This window comes from Dasypus novemcinctus, chromosome 3 (assembly GCF_030445035.2).
Source record: "Dasypus novemcinctus isolate mDasNov1 chromosome 3, mDasNov1.1.hap2, whole genome shotgun sequence".
Classification (NCBI taxonomy): Eukaryota; Metazoa; Chordata; class Mammalia; order Cingulata; family Dasypodidae; genus Dasypus; species Dasypus novemcinctus.
This window is the reverse complement of record NC_080675.1, coordinates 157,759,565-157,778,725: the sequence shown is the minus strand read 5'-3', so window position 1 is coordinate 157,778,725 and position 19,161 is coordinate 157,759,565. Positions and strand designations below refer to the sequence as shown.

The 19,161-nt window shown below is 35.0% G+C and overlaps 1 protein-coding gene across 14 annotated transcripts in view; it reads left to right on the top strand.

Moving 5' to 3' along the window:
- Positions 1–19,161, top strand: part of MEF2A (myocyte enhancer factor 2A) — a 195,142-nt gene that overhangs the window by 108,649 nt on the left and 67,332 nt on the right. For 12 of the 14 annotated variants that reach the window (XM_004462083.5, XM_004462082.4, XM_004462086.5 and 9 more), the window contains one exon: positions 1,862–2,065. In XM_004462083.5, coding sequence (XP_004462140.1) covers positions 1,862–2,065 — 204 coding nt within the window. Of the gene's footprint in view, positions 1–1,861; positions 2,066–8,116; positions 8,251–19,161 lie in introns of those variants that run through there. The other 2 variants (XM_071214335.1, XM_058294633.2) reach the window with 1 other exon arrangement.

Here is a 19,161-nt window from a genome sequence, read left to right as displayed (position 1 = left end):
GTCATGAATTTAGAGGCAGCAGGTATGTGTGTGTTTCCAGCAGTTTATAACTACTTGCAGAAAGATACAGGGAAATATGGGTGCAAGTATAGAGCAGTCAATCCCTGGTTGGGGCTGTGGTAGGCAAATTTGGTAGAGAAGGGCAATGGAATTAAGTATGTTTGTGAGGGAGCGAAAATAATGATGGACCATGGAATCTACAGCAGGGAGAAAGGTCATCAGAATAGATAGTGACAAAGTGAGGTAAGTAGATTGGAGGACTTGATAAGGTGAAATAATTGCTGGAAAGATAATACAAAACAGGAAGGCTGAATAGGAGATAATCAAAGAGTGAAATGCATGAAATTGGAGATTTTGGAGGTTATGCAGTTGTAGTCAGAATAAGTGAGTTACATGAGGTAGAAGTAAAGATGTTTGATGGTTGGGAGATCAAAGACCTGAAAGACCTGGGATATTGCATTGATTCTTTACGTGGGTGCTAAATTCAGCAAGAATGGAGATAAGAGCAGGGCTAGGAATGAAAAGTAATCAAGTTAAACTTAGTGCATGAGAGAGAGTGACCAGGGGGTCATTAGAGCATACCACAAGGAGGCTTGAATTTCAAAGATTTGGGGCATTCGAAGGGGAAGGAAGGAAATAGTTTGGAAGACAAAATAGGGAACAAAAAGGACATATCTTCCAGGGTCTTGAAGTGTGGAAGATGTAATATTTTAAACAGACAAAAAGATATGAAAGAACTTCAGGTGACAAGTTCCAGTTAGAGAAATACTGAAAGAAGAATTTGAGGACTGTATTAGTCAGCCAAAGGGGTGCTGATGCTTAGTACCAGAAATCACTTGGCTTGTATAAAGAGTATTTATTTGTGGTAAAAGCTTACAGTTACAAGACCATGAAGAGTCCAACTCAAGGCTGCTTTCTTATCAAAGTCAATTGCCATGTGTTGAAGCAAGATGGTGGGTGATCTCTGCCTGGTCTCTTAGGGCTTCCTATATCAGTCTGTGGCATAGAGCTAGTTTCTTTCTGGGTCATCTCAGCTGCCCAGCTGCTCTGTTCTCTTCAGCTGCAAACTATCAGGCAAATGGCTCACCTCTTCCCAGGGCCCCAGGATCATACATGACAGAGTTCTTTCCTCTTCTGTGTGTCTTCTTGAATGAGTGTCTATTTATATCAGTACACTGAGGGGCAGGGTCTCAGTCTTAGTCAGGCACTACTGACATGGTCAAATCAAAGCCCTAATCTTAACAGGTAATTTAATCAAGACATGTCAGGTGAATCTAATGTATTCAAAGAGTTTAACACCCAGAGGAATAGATTACTTTCAAGCATAATCTCTATTTTTGGGATTCATAAAGAATCTCAAACTGCCACAAGGACATTGGGGAATTTGCTGTTCCTAGACTGAATTTCAGTGGATACAATTGAAGTATTCACGGGGGAGAAGAATGAGTTAGATTAGTGGATGTGCTTTGCTTAGCTGTTTAGAAATTAAGGTCTGGATGATGATGGATTACCTGGGGTGGGACTTGAGTTTCTGATGGGTCACAATTTTAATGTGGATGAAAAGGGGTCACTGGACAACTATTTCCTTCTGGGGTTCTTTGCCTTCTGCTGTGGAATGGCAGCCAAGGATATGGGCTTAGGAGACTGTTCCATTGGAACTTAGCTTTACATGTTGTGTGTAGGACTGTAGTCCTGGAGCCAGCTGCGGGGAGAGTAGGCTCATGTGGAGCATGTGGCTAGGAACCTTCTCCATTTTCTGGAATCTGGCACAGTATGAATAGTGGCCTTATCTTCAGGTATTCTATATTCAAGTACTAGTAATGCTTTTAATCAAAATAAACTTTTTTCTTTGATTGTCTAGGTCACTTTTACAAAAAGAAAGTTTGGATTAATGAAGAAAGCCTATGAACTTAGTGTGCTTTGTGACTGTGAAATAGCACTCATCATTTTCAACAGCTCTAACAAACTGTTTCAGTATGCCAGCACTGATATGGACAAAGTTCTTCTCAAGTATACAGAATATAATGAACCTCATGAAAGCAGAACCAACTCGGATATTGTTGAGGTAACACACATATCTAGTAATGTTTAAATTGTAAATACTAATTAAATAATCTATTTAATAACTTTAGCTGGCAGATTGTTTATTATGTCCAAAATGTAAATCAATTATAGATGTATCTTTTCTCTGAATCACTTGTTAGCAGAAAGGTCTGATTATGGTTATATGGTGACCTACTTATAAACATTTCTTATTCAAACAAAATAAACTAGGCTGTTTTTATCTATACAGCAGTATAATCTAACATTTTCTCTATGATTACTTATTTTGTGTGAGTTATTATGTTGTAAGAAATTATATCACTTTAGGACAGTATGAAGTTACAATTTTAATATGTCTTAATCATTTTATTATGTCAGTGACTATCTACAATGTTCAACATGAATGAAATGGAGGAAAATGATATTAATAATATTTCTATTTTAATAGTGGGGAAGTGGGATGTCTTTTTTTCCTTTTTTTATCTGCTGTCTATTTAGAATCCTCATAGTTAATCTAAGTGAAAATAAATTTTTTTTAGAGTGGGTGTCATCTATTCAGAAATAACATTTTAAAACAAAACCTTTGAAAAGGAGAACGAATATACTTCCCTTCTAATTCTTTCCTGCTGTAAAAATTTTCTCATAAAGTTATCTTTTCCATGTATGTTTCTGTTAGCATTTTAAATTGGCTTCATATTTACTTTTGTCTTTTTATTTATCTTTGAAGGTTTTGATTCATTTTTATTTAGAAAGAGAATTTTTTCATTACTTGGAGAGATATATACTTTGGCTTAGTTTGGTAATGTTAGAAAACACTTAGAATAAATTAGGAATTTCCGTATAGGAAGTACTGTAACCATGCAGAATTCACTCTAAAAAATAAAATTGAAGTCCGGATCCAGATTTACTTACACTATTTAAAATTGAAATAGAGATACTTTAACTCTTTTTTTGTATAGGGAACTAATTTTTTTCTTTTGCCTTCACAAATTGTGGTAGTTCAGAGAATGCATTTTAAATTTCACCTGTATTTTTCTGCCTTAGCTGTTCCATTTTGGACAGAGATTGATTTAGTTTGTTACTGTGCATAATAATAATAATAATTGGCCACTTATTTAAAAAACAACTGTTTTGGAATTTTGCTAAGTGATTTTGTTACTTTATACCAATTAATCAGTTGTATCAAATAAGAAGTAAAAGTATAGCATAATTATAGCCAAGTCTCATCTCTGTTGCTTGAATTGCTCACAATTTTAAGACACTCATTCCTGTGAATTTACCCTGAAATGTGTATAAAGCTTTTGATTTTGCTTTTGTTGATCACTTCAAATAAATTACGTGGTTGCATTTTTAGCCAAACCCTATCACACAGTTATTTCTATGTCATTTGTAAATTATTTTATCATTTTATTTAGCATTTATGGTGTATCTCATCATTTATGTGCAGCATGAACTACTTATAGCAAACTCTTTCCCTATTGTGTATTATGTGTGCATTTCATATTATAATTTTGTAAATTAGGGATTATCAGTAGAGGAAATTTTCTAAGAGACTTCATAACAGGAATTTCTTTGAAATGGAGAGTAGCCCTGCTTTGTAAAATGACATCTTATTTTAAAAATCTGTATGTTTTATCAAAAGCTCTGCTGTCTTAAGTCAAACAAGGGAATAGAGTCGACTTTAATGTCAACAAATAGTTATTCTTGCTACTTACATTGGAGAAGGCAACCACCTCTATAATCCTAACTACTTTGCACTTTCATTACAGCAGTTTTTCTTGGTCCCTGGAAGTTGAGGGTACTTCACATAGCCTAAAGCTTATTTCCTTAGAGAATATGAAGCATATAGTCTGCTCCTCATAGCATTTTCAAACTACCTCAGTCTTCATCTCTTTTGTGGTCGGCAGTTGAAGTATAAATCCCAAATATTTTTCAGCAGAGTCCTGTGTTACAATCTGCTTCAATAAGAAGGAAAACTTGCAGCTCAGTTATCAATTAGGATTTTGATGTTTTCTTTTTATTGCACTTCTTAGATATAAGCTAACATGAATTTTACCAGTATTTCCTTATGAAGTTCTAAATTTTATAAATCACTGAGTAGAAGACACATTGGACTATAAGGGATTAATTTTGTTATAGTGGGATAAATTAATTCACTTTTGTGAAAAGTCTTACTAGGGGAAGCAGATGTAGCTCAAGTGGTTGAGCACCTGCTTCCCATGTATGAGGTCCCAGATTTGATCCCTGGTACCTCCTAAAAACAAAAACAAACGAAAAAACCAACTCTTATTGTGGAGATTTAGTTCAGTGTTTGAGTGCCTGCGCTTCCCATGTACAAGGTCATGGATTCAATCCCCGGTACCTCCTTAAAAAAAAAAAAGGAAAAAAAAGTCTTAACTAAGTCACTCTTTGTTATAAGACAGTGGTTGTTAACTTTTGTATGATATGATATCTTTCACATATGAAGGTGATACAGCTACATCCTCACTAGCAGTTCATACATATTTGAGTTCTTTTTACCAGTGATGGGATTGTCTTATACTGATGAATATACAAAGGTTGTTGTGAACCAGAACTAAATATACAGGATAACAGTAATGACAGAGCTATATAGAGGGCTTCCTGTGGTTCTACTAGGTGCTTTACAAATATTACCTCATTTATGGGTATTTGGAGAATACTATACAAGCTCTTTTCCTTTTTTAGATATTTTCCTTAAAAATTCAAACAATTGAAGTAATTGGAAGCAAACCTTTTGATATTCATTTGTTCATTGGACAAAAACATTTGAGAACTTCCTGTGTGCTGGGGATTCTGCAAAGTGATGTTATTATACTAGCGCTTTCTAATTCAAGCCACAAGAATGTTCTTCCTACCCATAGTTTTGTTAACTATTGAGATACACTTTCACTAACCGAAGATGTTATATTTATAAACTTCTAACAAGTGCATAATGTGATAAGGTCATATAGCTAAATGTATCAGGAGTAAACTGAGGCATAAACAGCTATAAGTGATCTCTAGGGGATTTCCTTATGTAATGGGACCAACAGTGAAATTAACTCTGAAAATGTGAGCAACCTCTGTAAGACCCTTAACCTAATTTCACCTTATTTTTTACGCATATATTGACAACTTTGAAATCCCCCATAATGCTAAAATATCCTTTGACAGAATCTTGAGTATATTAAAATGGAGTTTTCTACAGGTGTATTTTGGTTCTGTTGTATCCTGTGCACAAGCCTTTGGAGGTAGTGTGTGAAGAGAAGAAGGATGGGTGCACTCTGCCTTTGACCACACCTGCGTAGTTTGCACCATAATGGTGCACCTGCAACTCTGTGGAGTTACAGAGAGCACTGTAAAATTAATATAACATATTAAAAGTAGTTGTTATTTGAGTATTGTGATTATAAACAGAAAGAGGAAGGTATGGTGGTCACATTTATCTTTCAATTTTATTTCACCATAGATATTAGAAACTCATCTTCTGAATGTTGTATCTTTGCCCTTCTTTTTTCCATATTGCCCTTGTTTTTAAAAGTTTCTTAAAATTTTAACTTAAAATTTTAGTCAGTTTTAAAAATTTTGATTAGATTGATAAATTTAAAAATAGAAATAGCTTTGTTTTTAACCAACATACTTTTCATAGATTAAATTGCATGTAGTACTTTAAATTAAGATCTCTTTTGTCTTGTAGGATATATATTCCTCCTACTTTAAGAAAGCTGAATATATGAATATGAGAATTTAGGTTGTTAGTAGATTAGGGGATCATCATGAGAGTAATCTCTATAAGAGACTTTGTAACTGGATTTCTTTGAATTGGAGATTATCACTGCTGTGTTTAAAATGGTATTTAAAAAACATTTACACACTGCTCTTTAGGAATATATATGTTTTACATAAAATGAGACATTACTTTTATTTCAGATGTTTCATTAGGAGATAGTCCACAAAGAATGTCATCAAAGATATACAGTGTACCTTTTTGCGTTAAGCATTGGTGCAAAAATAGGTGACAGACTTTTGTTTTGTCCTACAAAAAGTATTAATTTAAGTGTACAAAGGAAATGTTATAACCCCTAAATTATCTTCTTAGTGAGTTAAAATTTAAAAACTTGTAAGCTGTATTACAATTTTATAAGTAAATTAGATGTGTCCTAGAATGTCAGAAACTAGAGATGAAAGTAAGTAATCCAAGCAGTTGCTATTATACATACACAGGTGTGTGTATAAATAAAAATTTATATTAAATAGCAGCCTAGAACCAATAAGGGCTTGGGGGTTCTACATCAAAAATAAAAATGAAACAAAAATGTATGAAGTGGGGATTTTACCAGCTGCTATATAATAAAGCCTGAGATTACTTTTCTATCCACATTTCTGTTTGTTTGTTTTTCCTCTCAGGAAGAAATATATACAGTAGTATTTGAAATATTAGATATTCCTGCTTATAATTTTTAACAATAGTTGTGACTTGGTATTGGAGAACTTGCAGTAAATATCTTAGTGTAGATTTCAGGTCATTGTGCTGTCATTCAAGGATGTTATTGTAGGGGCCAAAGCCTTTGCTCTCTGTTGGTAATATTTTGTGAACTGTTCCCAAATTGAGATATTTTCTTCACCACAGGAATACTACAGCACTTTATAAAAAAAAAATTCCACTTGTATTCTTTCATTTGATCTTCACATCCAAGGTAAGCTATTTGCAGAAGTAGAAATTAAGACCAGGTTAAGTGACTTGCCCAGAGTCAAGTAGCAATTTAATGGCAGAACTGGGATTAGAACCTGTGCCTCTGACACTTACTTCCTTTGCTCCCCAGTTTACTGAATCCCATAGAGCTGTTGAACCTTATACTATAAAAAGATAGATTTTATTTATATACCAATAATGTATAACATATAGCAAATATTAATAAGTTTTCCTCAATGAACAAAAATTAGGTTAATAGCAATAAGAATAAGAGGTAACTTTTCTTAAGCACTTAATATGGTTTTTATATGTATTATTTTATTGAATCTCTGTTATCGTCCCCATTTCACAGTTGAGGAAATTGAGGCACAACGTAGGTGGGAGCTGAAGGTTTGGACCTAAAAGGAAGCCAACGGTATTATAAGATTAAATTAAAATTATGGGAAATTGTCAAGGCTGAATTAATAGTTTTTAAAGGTTACAAATATTTTTATAACCAGTGATGAAGTAAAGATGATAATTTGGATTCTGAAGGAAGAGAAACTTGCATTTTGAGTCTTAATCCCTGCCTAATTTCAAGTTATGAAGGAATTTGGAATAATTGGCACCGTAAAGAAAGAAAAATTTGGGATCAATTTAAGATACATCTGTCAATTAGTAAATAAAAACAGTTGGTAGTAAAATTGATCATTCTAAGAGTATATTATTTAAACGCATTTGTTCTCAAATTATGGTCCCCAGCCAGTGGGATCAGCATCATCAGGGAACTTATGAGAGATACAAATTTGGGGTTTGTACTCCAGACCAAGTGAATCAGAAACTTGGGATCAGGCCTTAAGCAACTATGTGTTATCTTGGATTAACTTTGCTCTACATGCAGAAGTAGACTGAAAGCTTCAAGTTTAACATACAGTTCCTTGGCAGTGATCATCCAGCTTTAAAATATTTTTATCCCCAAAAATGTCCCCTGCAATAATTTTGAGCAGTGAACAAGCACAAATTGTAATTTGTAAAACCTTTGAAAAAGCAATTCTGAACAGCATGCCAGTTTTAGTGTGAATTGCAAACTAGAAAACACATTTTTTATGGGTTACCTTTCCATTCGATTCTGTATGGTTAGAAGAGCTGCTTTGAGTGTATTAGGGGAAATGGGATTGAGGGATGAGTAGGAGATAAAAGAAAGTTAAATTACTTTGTCTCCTGATATCATCTAGAGCTGACCTTACAAAACTAGAGGGCTGATTATGCCTGATTTCTGACAGTATTGTAACATGCTCAAAGAGGCTTTTTGAGCCAATCAGTTTTATCTCCCCATTTTACAGATGAGGAATGGAACAGACAGGGAGTTTTTAAGAGGCTTGCTAATGTTTTACAGGGCTGCAGTGGAGCGGCAGGGAAAGGGAAAAAATTATGAAACATCTGAAGACAAGACAAAGCTTCCCTCCACCTCCAGCCCCCTGCCCTGCTCTTTTATTCCTAATAGAGCCTGAAGCAGCAGGATGGTGATTCACAGGGTGAGGCACACAATCCTCCTGGCCCTCCTCCTCTTTCCACATGCCACTGCACCATCACCTCACACAGCAATCACATACCTCTTGCAATTCAGTTTTAATACTTTTATTTTGCTATGTATTTGAATATTATTGTCATACAATTACTGGTTTCCATTTATGTGCTTTTTGTAAGGAAATATGCTACATCTCTAACTGTGCTTTTATTGTTTTAAGGTTAGATTTTTTTTCCATGAGAGATTGATGTTGTTGATATATAAATGATAATTCATGGGGGAAAAGGGTACTATATATATCAATTTGTAATATAAATCACATTTCTGTAATATATGTCTTGTGATTATTGATGAATACCTGTGTGTCCTTTTTATGACCCTGTGTGGCAGGATTGAGATATTTTAGTATTTGCCATCAGGAAAATTGTGTTTTTCCCCCCTCTGGAAAGTCCATAAAGTGTTGGACAAATTATTGGCCAGTGAGAGGAGGAATAAAGAGAGGATTGAGAAAGTGGTCAGGGAAAACTTCCTAAAGGTGACACTATCAAAGAATCCTTTCAATGGTAGGATTGAGAAGGGGAATGGGTTTGGAAGAAAAGCGTTCCAGATTAAGAACAACTTATGTGGAAATTAGGAAATTAGCACAACATACTCATTTTGTGAAGGAAATTAGCTATGTGTAGTTGTAATATTTTGTAAGGGATGGGAATAGCTAAAACCTGAGAAGTGCACTTGATTCTGAAGGGCTGTGGAGTTCCCCCTGAAGGTTTAGGCAGCAACTGAAAGAACTTAATAGAAGATACCTAGGTGTTACTGACTATTTTGCATTTTGCAAACTATAAATTGTGATAGAACTGCCTGATATTCTTTTTGTTTTATTTTGATAAGGGTTGAAGAGAAGGGAGGAGAAAAAGTGCAAAAAATTGAATATAATCTTATTTTTAAACATTTTTTTTTATCACACTGATGTTTTTTGAGCTATGTGCAGGCATTGTACTAGACTGGGAATATGGTAGTAACTGGCCATATTTCTGCCTTTTTCCTAACAAGATGATGTTTTGGCCCATTTTGATTCTTCAAGTCATCTTGGGTTTTATAACAGAGAGATAGTCTGCCCTGGGTTTGGAAGGATTCAACAGATTGCTTCTAATATAAGTTCATTCTAAAAATAGTTTGAAAAATAGATTAGTTTTCGGGAAGTGGCTGTGGCTCAATGAGTTGAGCTCCCTTTTGCGGTATGGGAGGCCCTGGGTTCACATCCTCCGGACTCCTTGTGAAGGCAGGCTCGCCCACACGCTGAGGAGCACCGCCCAGCCCTCCGGCACCGAAGAGTGCTGACTCAGCAAGGTGGTGCAACAAAAAAAGGAGACAAGCATATACACAGAAGAGTGCGCAGGGAATGGACACAGAGCAGACAGCAAGCAAGCCAGAAGGAGGGAGGGGAAATAAAAATAAATAAATACAGACACAGAAGAATGCACAGTGAATGGACATAGCATACAGCATGCAAAAATCCACAAGTGGGGGGGATAAAAATATATATATATTAATTTTCAAAAATGTAATGTTATATTTACTACAATAGGAAATTTCTTAGAAATACAAATAAATACCTTTACAGAAAGAAGAAAAATCTTTTTTGTTATTTTAAATGTATTGAAAACTAAAAATTTTTATTATCTAATAACAGCCTTTACATTTTTCTGAATTAGAATGTTAAAAACAGAAGTGTCCAAACGTTTTTCTTTAGTTGTTCTTGTATCTTAATAAGAATATTATCAATAAACCTTATCACTCTCCTTTACCTACCCCCTTCTTCCCTTCCTCTTTTCTCCTGTGTAAGGGAGAAAATGGAAATTTTCAGGGAAATAATACCATTCTCAAATGAAAAATTTAATGGAATTTCCTAAAAGCGAACTGTTTAGGGATTATAGGTAAAACATTTATAAAGCTGAAGTTAGTGAAAAGGAACATCAAGCTACAGGGCTGTTTTCATACTAAAATAAAAATTGGTTGAACAGTTTGGAGTGTAGTCCAAAATCAGTCTTGCCCCACAAGAGGAAGTGGGTAAATAAAATTAAATGTGTGCTTTTAATTGAAGCATGAATTAACTGATGTCATCTGAAATTATTTGAAAGGAATTCTGTATGCTTGGAAAATTTAGATGGTTTGGGGAAAACTAGGTAGCTTTCATAAATAGGCAGTGTTGTTAAAGATACGAAATTATTTAGAGAGTATATTTTCTTATATTGAATATTTTAATATTTACTCAGCAGGCAGAAATGCATCTTGATTTTTTAAGTCAGAAAATGAATTTTCCTGACTTTTTACAGATTATAAATAATGGTCTGCCCTCAGTTTTATGTAAACAAATTAAATTTTACAGCCTGATCCAGCTTTATAGTAGTACATAATGACACTCCTGGGCCAGTATACACAGCTGTTAAACCAGTAAGAGTGCAAGTATATCTTATAAAGTAGTTTGAATTTAAATAGAGATAGGTTAAATACTCTTATACTCAGGGTTAATTGAGAGTAAGCACAGTTTTGTTTTTTTAACACATAATCTTGAAAAAAAATAGGTGAAACTTAATACCCATAAATAAAAATTATAGGATCTATTTAAAGTAACTCAGACTAGTGGGAACTAAGGGAAAAACCAGTATAATAAGTTTCTGAGTAAATTAAAATGCCATTCTTATTCTCTAGTTTTATTGCTCTTTTTTCATTTATTCCACGAATATTGAGTAACTGTGTTCTAGGATCTAGGGGTAGATCCAAGACCAAGATAGATGGGCTACATGCTTTCAAGACAATAATGTCATAGAGAGAATTAGACATAAAAAAAATAGAACAAAAACATTAGGCAATGATAAGTCCTGTGATGAAAAATAAATGGGATGGTATATGTAGGTAGGGTTGATTAGACTATGTTGGGTTATAAGGGAACAGAAGCCTCAAAGATGATTCTTAAGAAGCCTCAAAGATGATTCTTAAGTTTTTTGACCTGAGCCACTGAAAAGTAAAAAAAACCATTTACTGGGATGGGCAAAACTAGCTGAGGATTTTTATCAATAGTCTTGTCACTGCTTATATTAATGCTCTATATTAAGACTTTACAGAGTTGTCTGACATTCCTATTTCACTTTAAAGATAACTTCAAGCTTCCTAAGTAGAATTTACATTGCTCACCTTACATTTGCTAAATACCTACATAAACTAAAAACCTAAGAGCAAAAGACTATTTTATTATCTTAATAACAGAAGTCCCTTTGTTGGATACACTTCAGTATGGATTCAAAATACTTAGTATCCCAAGATTTAAATATAATTTATCATTCAGCTCATGCATTTTATATGACCGTTAGAGCAAGACGCTCATTTACAGCAAAAGATGCTGGGTACTGACCATGTTTACAGTGTTCTGTGTATACCCAGAAAGTGAGAAGTACACTTGATTTGAATGCTTCCCTATCATTTTTTAAAGTATTCTAAATTTAAGTTCTCTTATACAAAGGTAGCCAGACATACAGTATTTTTAAACTTGGCAGTTCAGACACATAGTTTAAAACTAAGGAAATAGTTATATAGTTTTCATGTTTATTTTGAATTTATTTTTATAGCTCAGTTTTGCAACTCTAGAGAGTTAAATTCTTCAGAAAAAGCTTTATATTCTTAGCATGGATTTATCATAACTCTACTTTTTAATTTACAATTATGCAGTCAGTGCTGTACCTGTAAAAAAATATACCAAATGGTGTTGTGTACTTTTTATATTTTGGAAAAGTAAACATGTTTTATAATTTTCTAGTTTTTTGTTTTGTTGGTTGATTCACAACTTTTAATATGTGCTTTAATACTTGTGTATTATGTTTAGGCATATTAATATGAGATTGAGTCTTTAATCAAAGAGTGCTTTTCTTAGATTTCTCATTTTAATTCTTAAGCAGTAAGACACCACTAAAGCTTTGTTTTAAAAATAGTAATGTTTTGTAAAACTTAGTAAATAAGCTGCAAGCTTGAGCCTTAAATTGTAAACCAAAGCTTGATTATCCATATTGGAGTTTAGCTTTTATAATGCCCTGGAGAACATTTTTCTGTATGTTTTTGTTTTTTTTAGAAATTTTCTTTTCAAATAATTGGTTTGTTATTTTGTGGTAATTTCTGGGCTTTAGTTATTATTTCTGGAATCTGTTTTGAAAACCACAAAAATATGTGTGTTTTGAAAAATATTGTGGAAATAGCAACTATTATTTGTACAGGAATTAAAAAATTCAGATTGTCTTTTTATGCCATCATTGTTCATATAATATTGTATAATTAACTTCTTTTCACACTTTTACAGAAAAGTTTTTAAAAAAATTGTTACATTACTTTGGGATGTGAAAAATCCATAAACCATGTTTTGTAAGATAGTAGAAAATAATGTTTTAATTGAATATTGAGGTGTTTTTTGAAAGATGTTTGACATTAGAAAGATGTTGATATTAAACTCATAAATCCTGTTATTTTATTTTTCACTGATGACCAATTCAAAGTAAATTTAAGTTAGTATTTTGTCTACATTTCTTGGCTATATTAATCACTTACTTATTGAATGGTTTCTATATGCAAGGCTGTAAGCTGGATGTTTAGTAGGGAGAGAGGACAGCAGTTATTAAAGTTCTAACCTTGTGAGTTTTAAAGATCAATTGAAATAATGTATGTAAAAACTATCTGTACTATAGTGGTTTCTTTACCCAAGGAATTTTAAAGTTTTTAGTGGACCTTGCTCGCTTCAAATGTAAGCCCCTAAGATGATGATGGTATTATTTTACCTCTTCATCTGATACCAAACAGTACAGTTACCATCTTGCCCACCTGAATTAGATCAACATAACGAATCCTATTTTCTAAGTAAAAGAATTGCTGAAAACCTTATAATAAACTCTCAGCAGAATTAGATAGAAAACATTGTAATTTCCTAGGCTGTTTATATTTCATAAACTCTATTTAGTCTTTCAGGCTTCAACAAAATTAGAATAGGACTTTTGAATATACACAGTTCTTATATAGTCATCTTGTGTAAATTATGTACAATTAGGTGTTAAATTAAAAGTACCTGTAAAGAAGAACACTCAGGTGGTAGTTCTTCCCTCCCATCCCCCCACTCCCAGATGGCTCCCTCATCTGTTGTTGCTCATTGTGTTTGCTCACTGTGTGTTTTTTCTTTAGAAGATACTGGGAAACAAATCCCAGACCTCCCGTATGGGAGGTGGATGCCCAACTGCTTGAGCCACATCTGCTCTCTGCTTATTTTTTGTTTTGTCTTTATTTTTTGCTCATTGTCTGCTCAGTTTGGGTTTTTTTGTTGTTGTTCTTTTTTTGTTTATCTTCTTTAGGAGGCACCAGGAACTGAACCTGGGACCTCCCAGGTGGGTGGTAGGTGCTCAACTGCTTGAGTCACTTCTGCTCCCAATAGTTGTTCTTTAGGTAAAATTTGTCTGTTAGTAACATTCTGTAATTATGAATTATATGTTCTCTAAATGTTAATTGCTAGATGATATGAAAAGATGACTCATGGTATTACTTTCTTTCAACCAGCCATCCATATTTGAATATAAGTAAAGTTCAGCAAGATGTACTGCCTGTAAAACCTACACTGAAGGCATTTATTTATATTGTTTTACAAATCTACTAAAAGATTTTGCTTTCCAATCATGAAAATATTTTGGAAAATGTTCTGCCGAATGCAAACGAAAAAGTCAAACGGGTTTCATACTTAGCACATGCCATCTAGAAAGCTTATAATCTATCCTATAGGAGATAAGATGCTCACATATAGCAAAATAACCAACAATATGAAATAGTAAATAATGTTATTAATGAGAGATTGACTTGGGGCAAGAGAGTTAAGGGAAAAATTGTTAAGGTATCTGTGATCCTGATCTGAGAGAATTTAGATCATTTTGATCAGCTTAATGGAAAAGATAGCTACTCTGATAGCATATGATATAAACAGTTTTATTAGTTAGACCCCTGTTTCTGTGGAATGAGAGCTTTACATAAAGGGAGCAATGTCTGAAAGAGAGCGATTACTTAAAGTTTATGGAGCACTTTGAATACCAGGCTGTGGTTTAGATAATCAAATCACTGTTATATGAATATTAATCTGGCAGGATGATCAGAATTTTTGAAGAAGTCTGTGGCTTTTAAAAATAGATTAAAGGTTCTAATCTTTTAATTATGATAGGTTTTTTAGTAACGTTGAGATTTATATGAAGAGGAATGCTATTCCATTTGGTTTGGTGGGAGGATTAGAATGTTTTGGCTGTGTTCTAAAGAATATAATATATTGATATATCATGCTTTTTCTTAATCTATAGAAAATTTCAGAGTACATTTGTAAAAAGAAGACATTTAGAATTTGTAGTGTGAATATTATTACTTATTATTTTATAAATAAACTTTGCAATCTTCAATAATGCAGCCATTTAAAGTATACTTCCTTATTATGTACTATGCAAAAATGTCTAAATAATCAAAATTATAGTGAAAAAGGGTTTGTGTATTATAAAAACGTTAGGAAACCCTGATCTAGTTCTACATTTTATTTAGTTGAGGAGGAAGCTAGGATCCCAAGATAATAAGGGGCTTGTCAAAAGTCAGACCAGTACATACTTCCAAAGAATTAAGTAATGTTCTCTTGAAGAGCTTGTGTCTTTCTCAGAAAGATATAGATCTTTCAAGGCAAAGATGTTGCAGAAGAACATTAGACTTCTTCAGAGTGCTCAGAAAAGATCCATTACACAGTAGTGCTTAATAATGACCTATATACTTAACTGACGACAGTGTTCCTTACTTTGTTAACTCAGTTTCAACATGCTCGATCAAATGTCATTAGAGCCCATTAGAGTAGCATTTCAAAATGCTACTATGGATAAGAACATAATGTTTGTTTTGAGCAATCAAGAATTTAATTATTTCACTTTTAATTATTTCACTGTTTTGGTTTTTTGTTTTACATCTTTGTGGTATTCCCTTGTGGTTGAGAGATGGCTGCTACACCTCTAAGTTTCATGTACTACATTAAAAAAAGCAAATTAATAATAAACATCCCTTTAGGTGATGGATTCTGTGAAGGTGATCCACGGTTCCCCCATTTAGAAACTGTGCCCTCCAGTATAATCCCCTGATGTTACACTCATTCTCATCTTAGATGCTTTTGCATTTTGAAAAAGCCTCCAGAGGTTTGGTGCTAGATACCCCAGGGGTAGGATTCCATGCACATGTGGGGCCAGTTGGGGGCAAGAGAAGGCTCTCTGGCACCTCACATCACATCACATACGTACCTTCAGAGCTGGAAGGAACCTCCCTCACCCCAGTTGAGTGAAGAAATAATTGACTCCCAGCTGTGCCAGTCCTAGATCAAGAATTACTGTCTCTGAGCCCCTTTTAGTGCTCCAAGAGGGAATCTTCAGAAGGGAGGGCCCGGTCCAGGAAATGCAGGCGTCTTGGGTCAAGAAGCAGAGCCTAGGCAGCGCTAATGTAGCTCAGTGGTTGAGCTCCTACTTCTCACGTGTAAGGTCCTGGGTTCAAATTCCTGTACTGCCTTTAAAAAAGAAAGCAGATCTTAAAAATGGGGATTCATATTAAGATTATTTGCTCTAGAGGAGGCTTAGAAAAGGGGGTCAGTGCAGGAAGCAGGATATGTAGGGGTAAAAACTAAGCCAGAATGTGGTTTTCAGCTGGAGTGGAGCTTCAGCCTAACCCCACCCCCGGCGGGTTCTAGAACATAAATAGCATCACCCAGTCAGTCCCAGCTTGAGGCAAGGGCATTACTTTTGTTGCAGTCTGTCGCTCAGGCTTTGGCCAAGGTCTGCCCAGGTTGTGGGAATAGACGGATTAGGTTTCTTTTTTTCCCTTTATTTAAAGATTTATTTACTTTATTTTTCTTACTTTATTTATGTCTCCTCCCCCACTGGTGGTTCTCTCATCTGTCTGCTCATTGTTTTGCTCACCTTTTCTAGGAGGCACTGGGAACTGAACCTGGGAGGTGAGTGCCTAATGGCCTGAGCCACTTCCACTCCCTGATGGCATCAGCTCGTTACAGGGGGGAGGTGGTGTCTACTCATCTTCTAGGAGGCTCCATGACCTGAACCTGGGACCTTCCATGTGGTAGGCAGGTGCCCAACTGATTGAGCCACATCCTTTTCCCTTAAGTATGTTTTTTTTATTTCTCTCTCCTTCCCTGCCACCCCCCAGTTGTCTGCTCTCTGTGTCCAATTGATGTGTGTTCTTCTGTGTCTGCTTGTATTCTTGTTAGCAGCACCAGGAATGTGTCTCTTTTCATTGCGTCATCTTGCTGCATCAGCTCTCTGTGTGTGCAGCACCACTCCTGGGCAGCCTGCACTTACTTCATGCTAGGCGGCTCTCCTTATGGGGCACACTCCTTGCGCGTGGGGCTCCCCTACGCGGGGGACGCCCCTGCGTGGCACAGCACTCCTTGCGCACATCAGCAGTGCGCGTGGGCAGCTCATCATACGGGTCAGGAGACCCTGGGTTTGAACCCTGGACCTCCCACGTGGTAGGTGGATGCTCTGTCCGCTGAGCCAAATCCGCTTCCCCCTTAAGTATGTTTTAAGTGGAAAGAAAGCTCAGGAATGAAAAGAATTTGATTCTCTTCACTCTTAACACTGGAAATAATTACTAAATTTCTGTTTCTTCTCATATTCCATACCTATTCCCAATATACATTATCTCCAGTCTTTAGAGATGTAAACATAGAAAAAAGTACAGGAGCCTTTGCTGTAGTGCAGTTTATGAATTCCTGAAAAATCTCACAAACTATAAAACCTATGCAACTTTGTGTTCTGAGCATAATCCAAACAACTTAGTAATTGGGAAGATAGCTATAGCTCATTGTGGCAACAGTGTAGTAGCTAGTGGCTACCACAGCAGATAGTGGATACTACACATGCACAAAATTGCTTAAATGAAATGCTGACACTTTAATTAGGGTGGGACCAATGGGTCTTAGGTCAGTATAGAAGGCTGTGTAGCATTGAGCCACTGGGGTTGCCATTAAAGTGGGCATGAGAAGTACTACATCCTGCAACAAGGCTAGGTATACCCACCTCACATTTTCATTTTAAATTTTATTATGAAGCAGATGAAAATGCTCCTCCTGCTGCCAGTCAAGTAGCCAGGCTGAGGGTTTTTTTCCTTTACCGTTAAAGGTTATGATTCTCTTCCCATTTTTTAGTTCCCTTGCCTAGGAAAAATCACTGGCAAATCAAAATGACTTCTTATACTGACATTCCATCATGAACCACTTTCATATGAGCTGACATGCATTCCAAAATATAGCAAATAGATCATACTTTATTGTTTAATCATGAAGATTTGTCTTTTAAAGTTAGCATTCAATACCTTATCTGAACTAATATTAGCTATATAGATAAAAGAGAATTGTACAGGAGTTGTTTTATTCTCTGGATTGTTCATTGGAATTTTTGGTTTTGTTTCACATGATTCTGTTCACTGGTAAGTGTTAATGTACCTGAATAATAGGTATGAATTCTAATATGATAATCATAGTAAGTATTCCAAATATTTCACTTCATGAAAGCATGAAGTGCTTTCATACTACCCTGACCACCTCTAAACCAATGCCCCAGACATCCTTCATTGTCATGTGAAGTTGAATGCATATTTCAATTAGGTATTAGAATATGCTAGACATACGTGAGATAAACATTTAAAAAATTTTTTTAATTTGAGCTGTAATTCATATACCATACAATTAACCATTTAAAAGTTTCCAAATCAGTGTTTTTAGTGTATTTACTTGTTTGTGCAACTGTCATCACGATCTGATTCAAGAAAGTTTTCATTACCCCAAACTGAAACCTGGTACCCATTAGCTCTCTGTCCCCAGTCCCTCTTCCCCACATCTCCTAGGAATCACTAAACTACTTTCTGTCTTTATGGATTTGCCTGTTTTGGACTTTGATATGAATGGATTCATGTAGTCTCTGGTCTTTGATAACTGGCTTCTTTTACTTAGTGCAGTGTTTCAAAGGTTCATCCGTGCTGTAGCATGTATCAGTACTTGGTTCCTTTTTATAGCTGAATAATATCCCATTGTATGGATATACCACATTTTGTTTATCCATTCTTCAGTTGGTGAACATTTGGGTTGTTTCCACTTTTGGGCTGTTATGAATACTGCTGCATACAAGCTTTTGTGGGGACATATATCATAGTTTCTGTTGGATATGTAGCTAGGAGTGGTATTGCTGGATAATATGGTAATGTTTAACTTTTTGAGGAACTGCCAAACTGTTTTCCACAGCTTTTTTTTTTTTATAAAGCAACAAAAACAAAAAAACTTGATGGATGTCATTAGATATTGGTTTGCTTTTCTTTCTCTAGAAGTGTTGGCTTTTTAAAAAATTCATTAATGCTAGGTGAGGTTATTCTAGGCTAACCTTCCTGCTTAAGACAACTAAAAATGTTAGATGAACTATATAAACCTTTTTTCAGCATCAAAGAACTGTCAAGGAATATGCCAGGCCAAAATCTAAAAGAAGGTGAGAACCTAAATATTAAGGAAGTATTTAAAGCTCTGGTTACCCTGAGTCATTTGATATCTGGACAAAACAACTGAGAAACTGAGCTTCAGGTTTTGATGGACTTAGAGACAAGGGAAAAGTTCTCACTTCTAGGTTTATAAATCTGAGATCGACCTCACATCAAGTTGGGATCTTAGGAAAAGAGTTAAATCCACTACTCTCTCTGTATCCCCAAAGGATTGCAGGGAGAGTTCTAGTATTGAACAAATGAGGGCAAAGAGAAACCCAAGTTCCAGCCTTGTGTGAAATTACAGGCCAAAGTCATTGTTTTGGATATTGAATTGTATCCCCACAAAAGATGT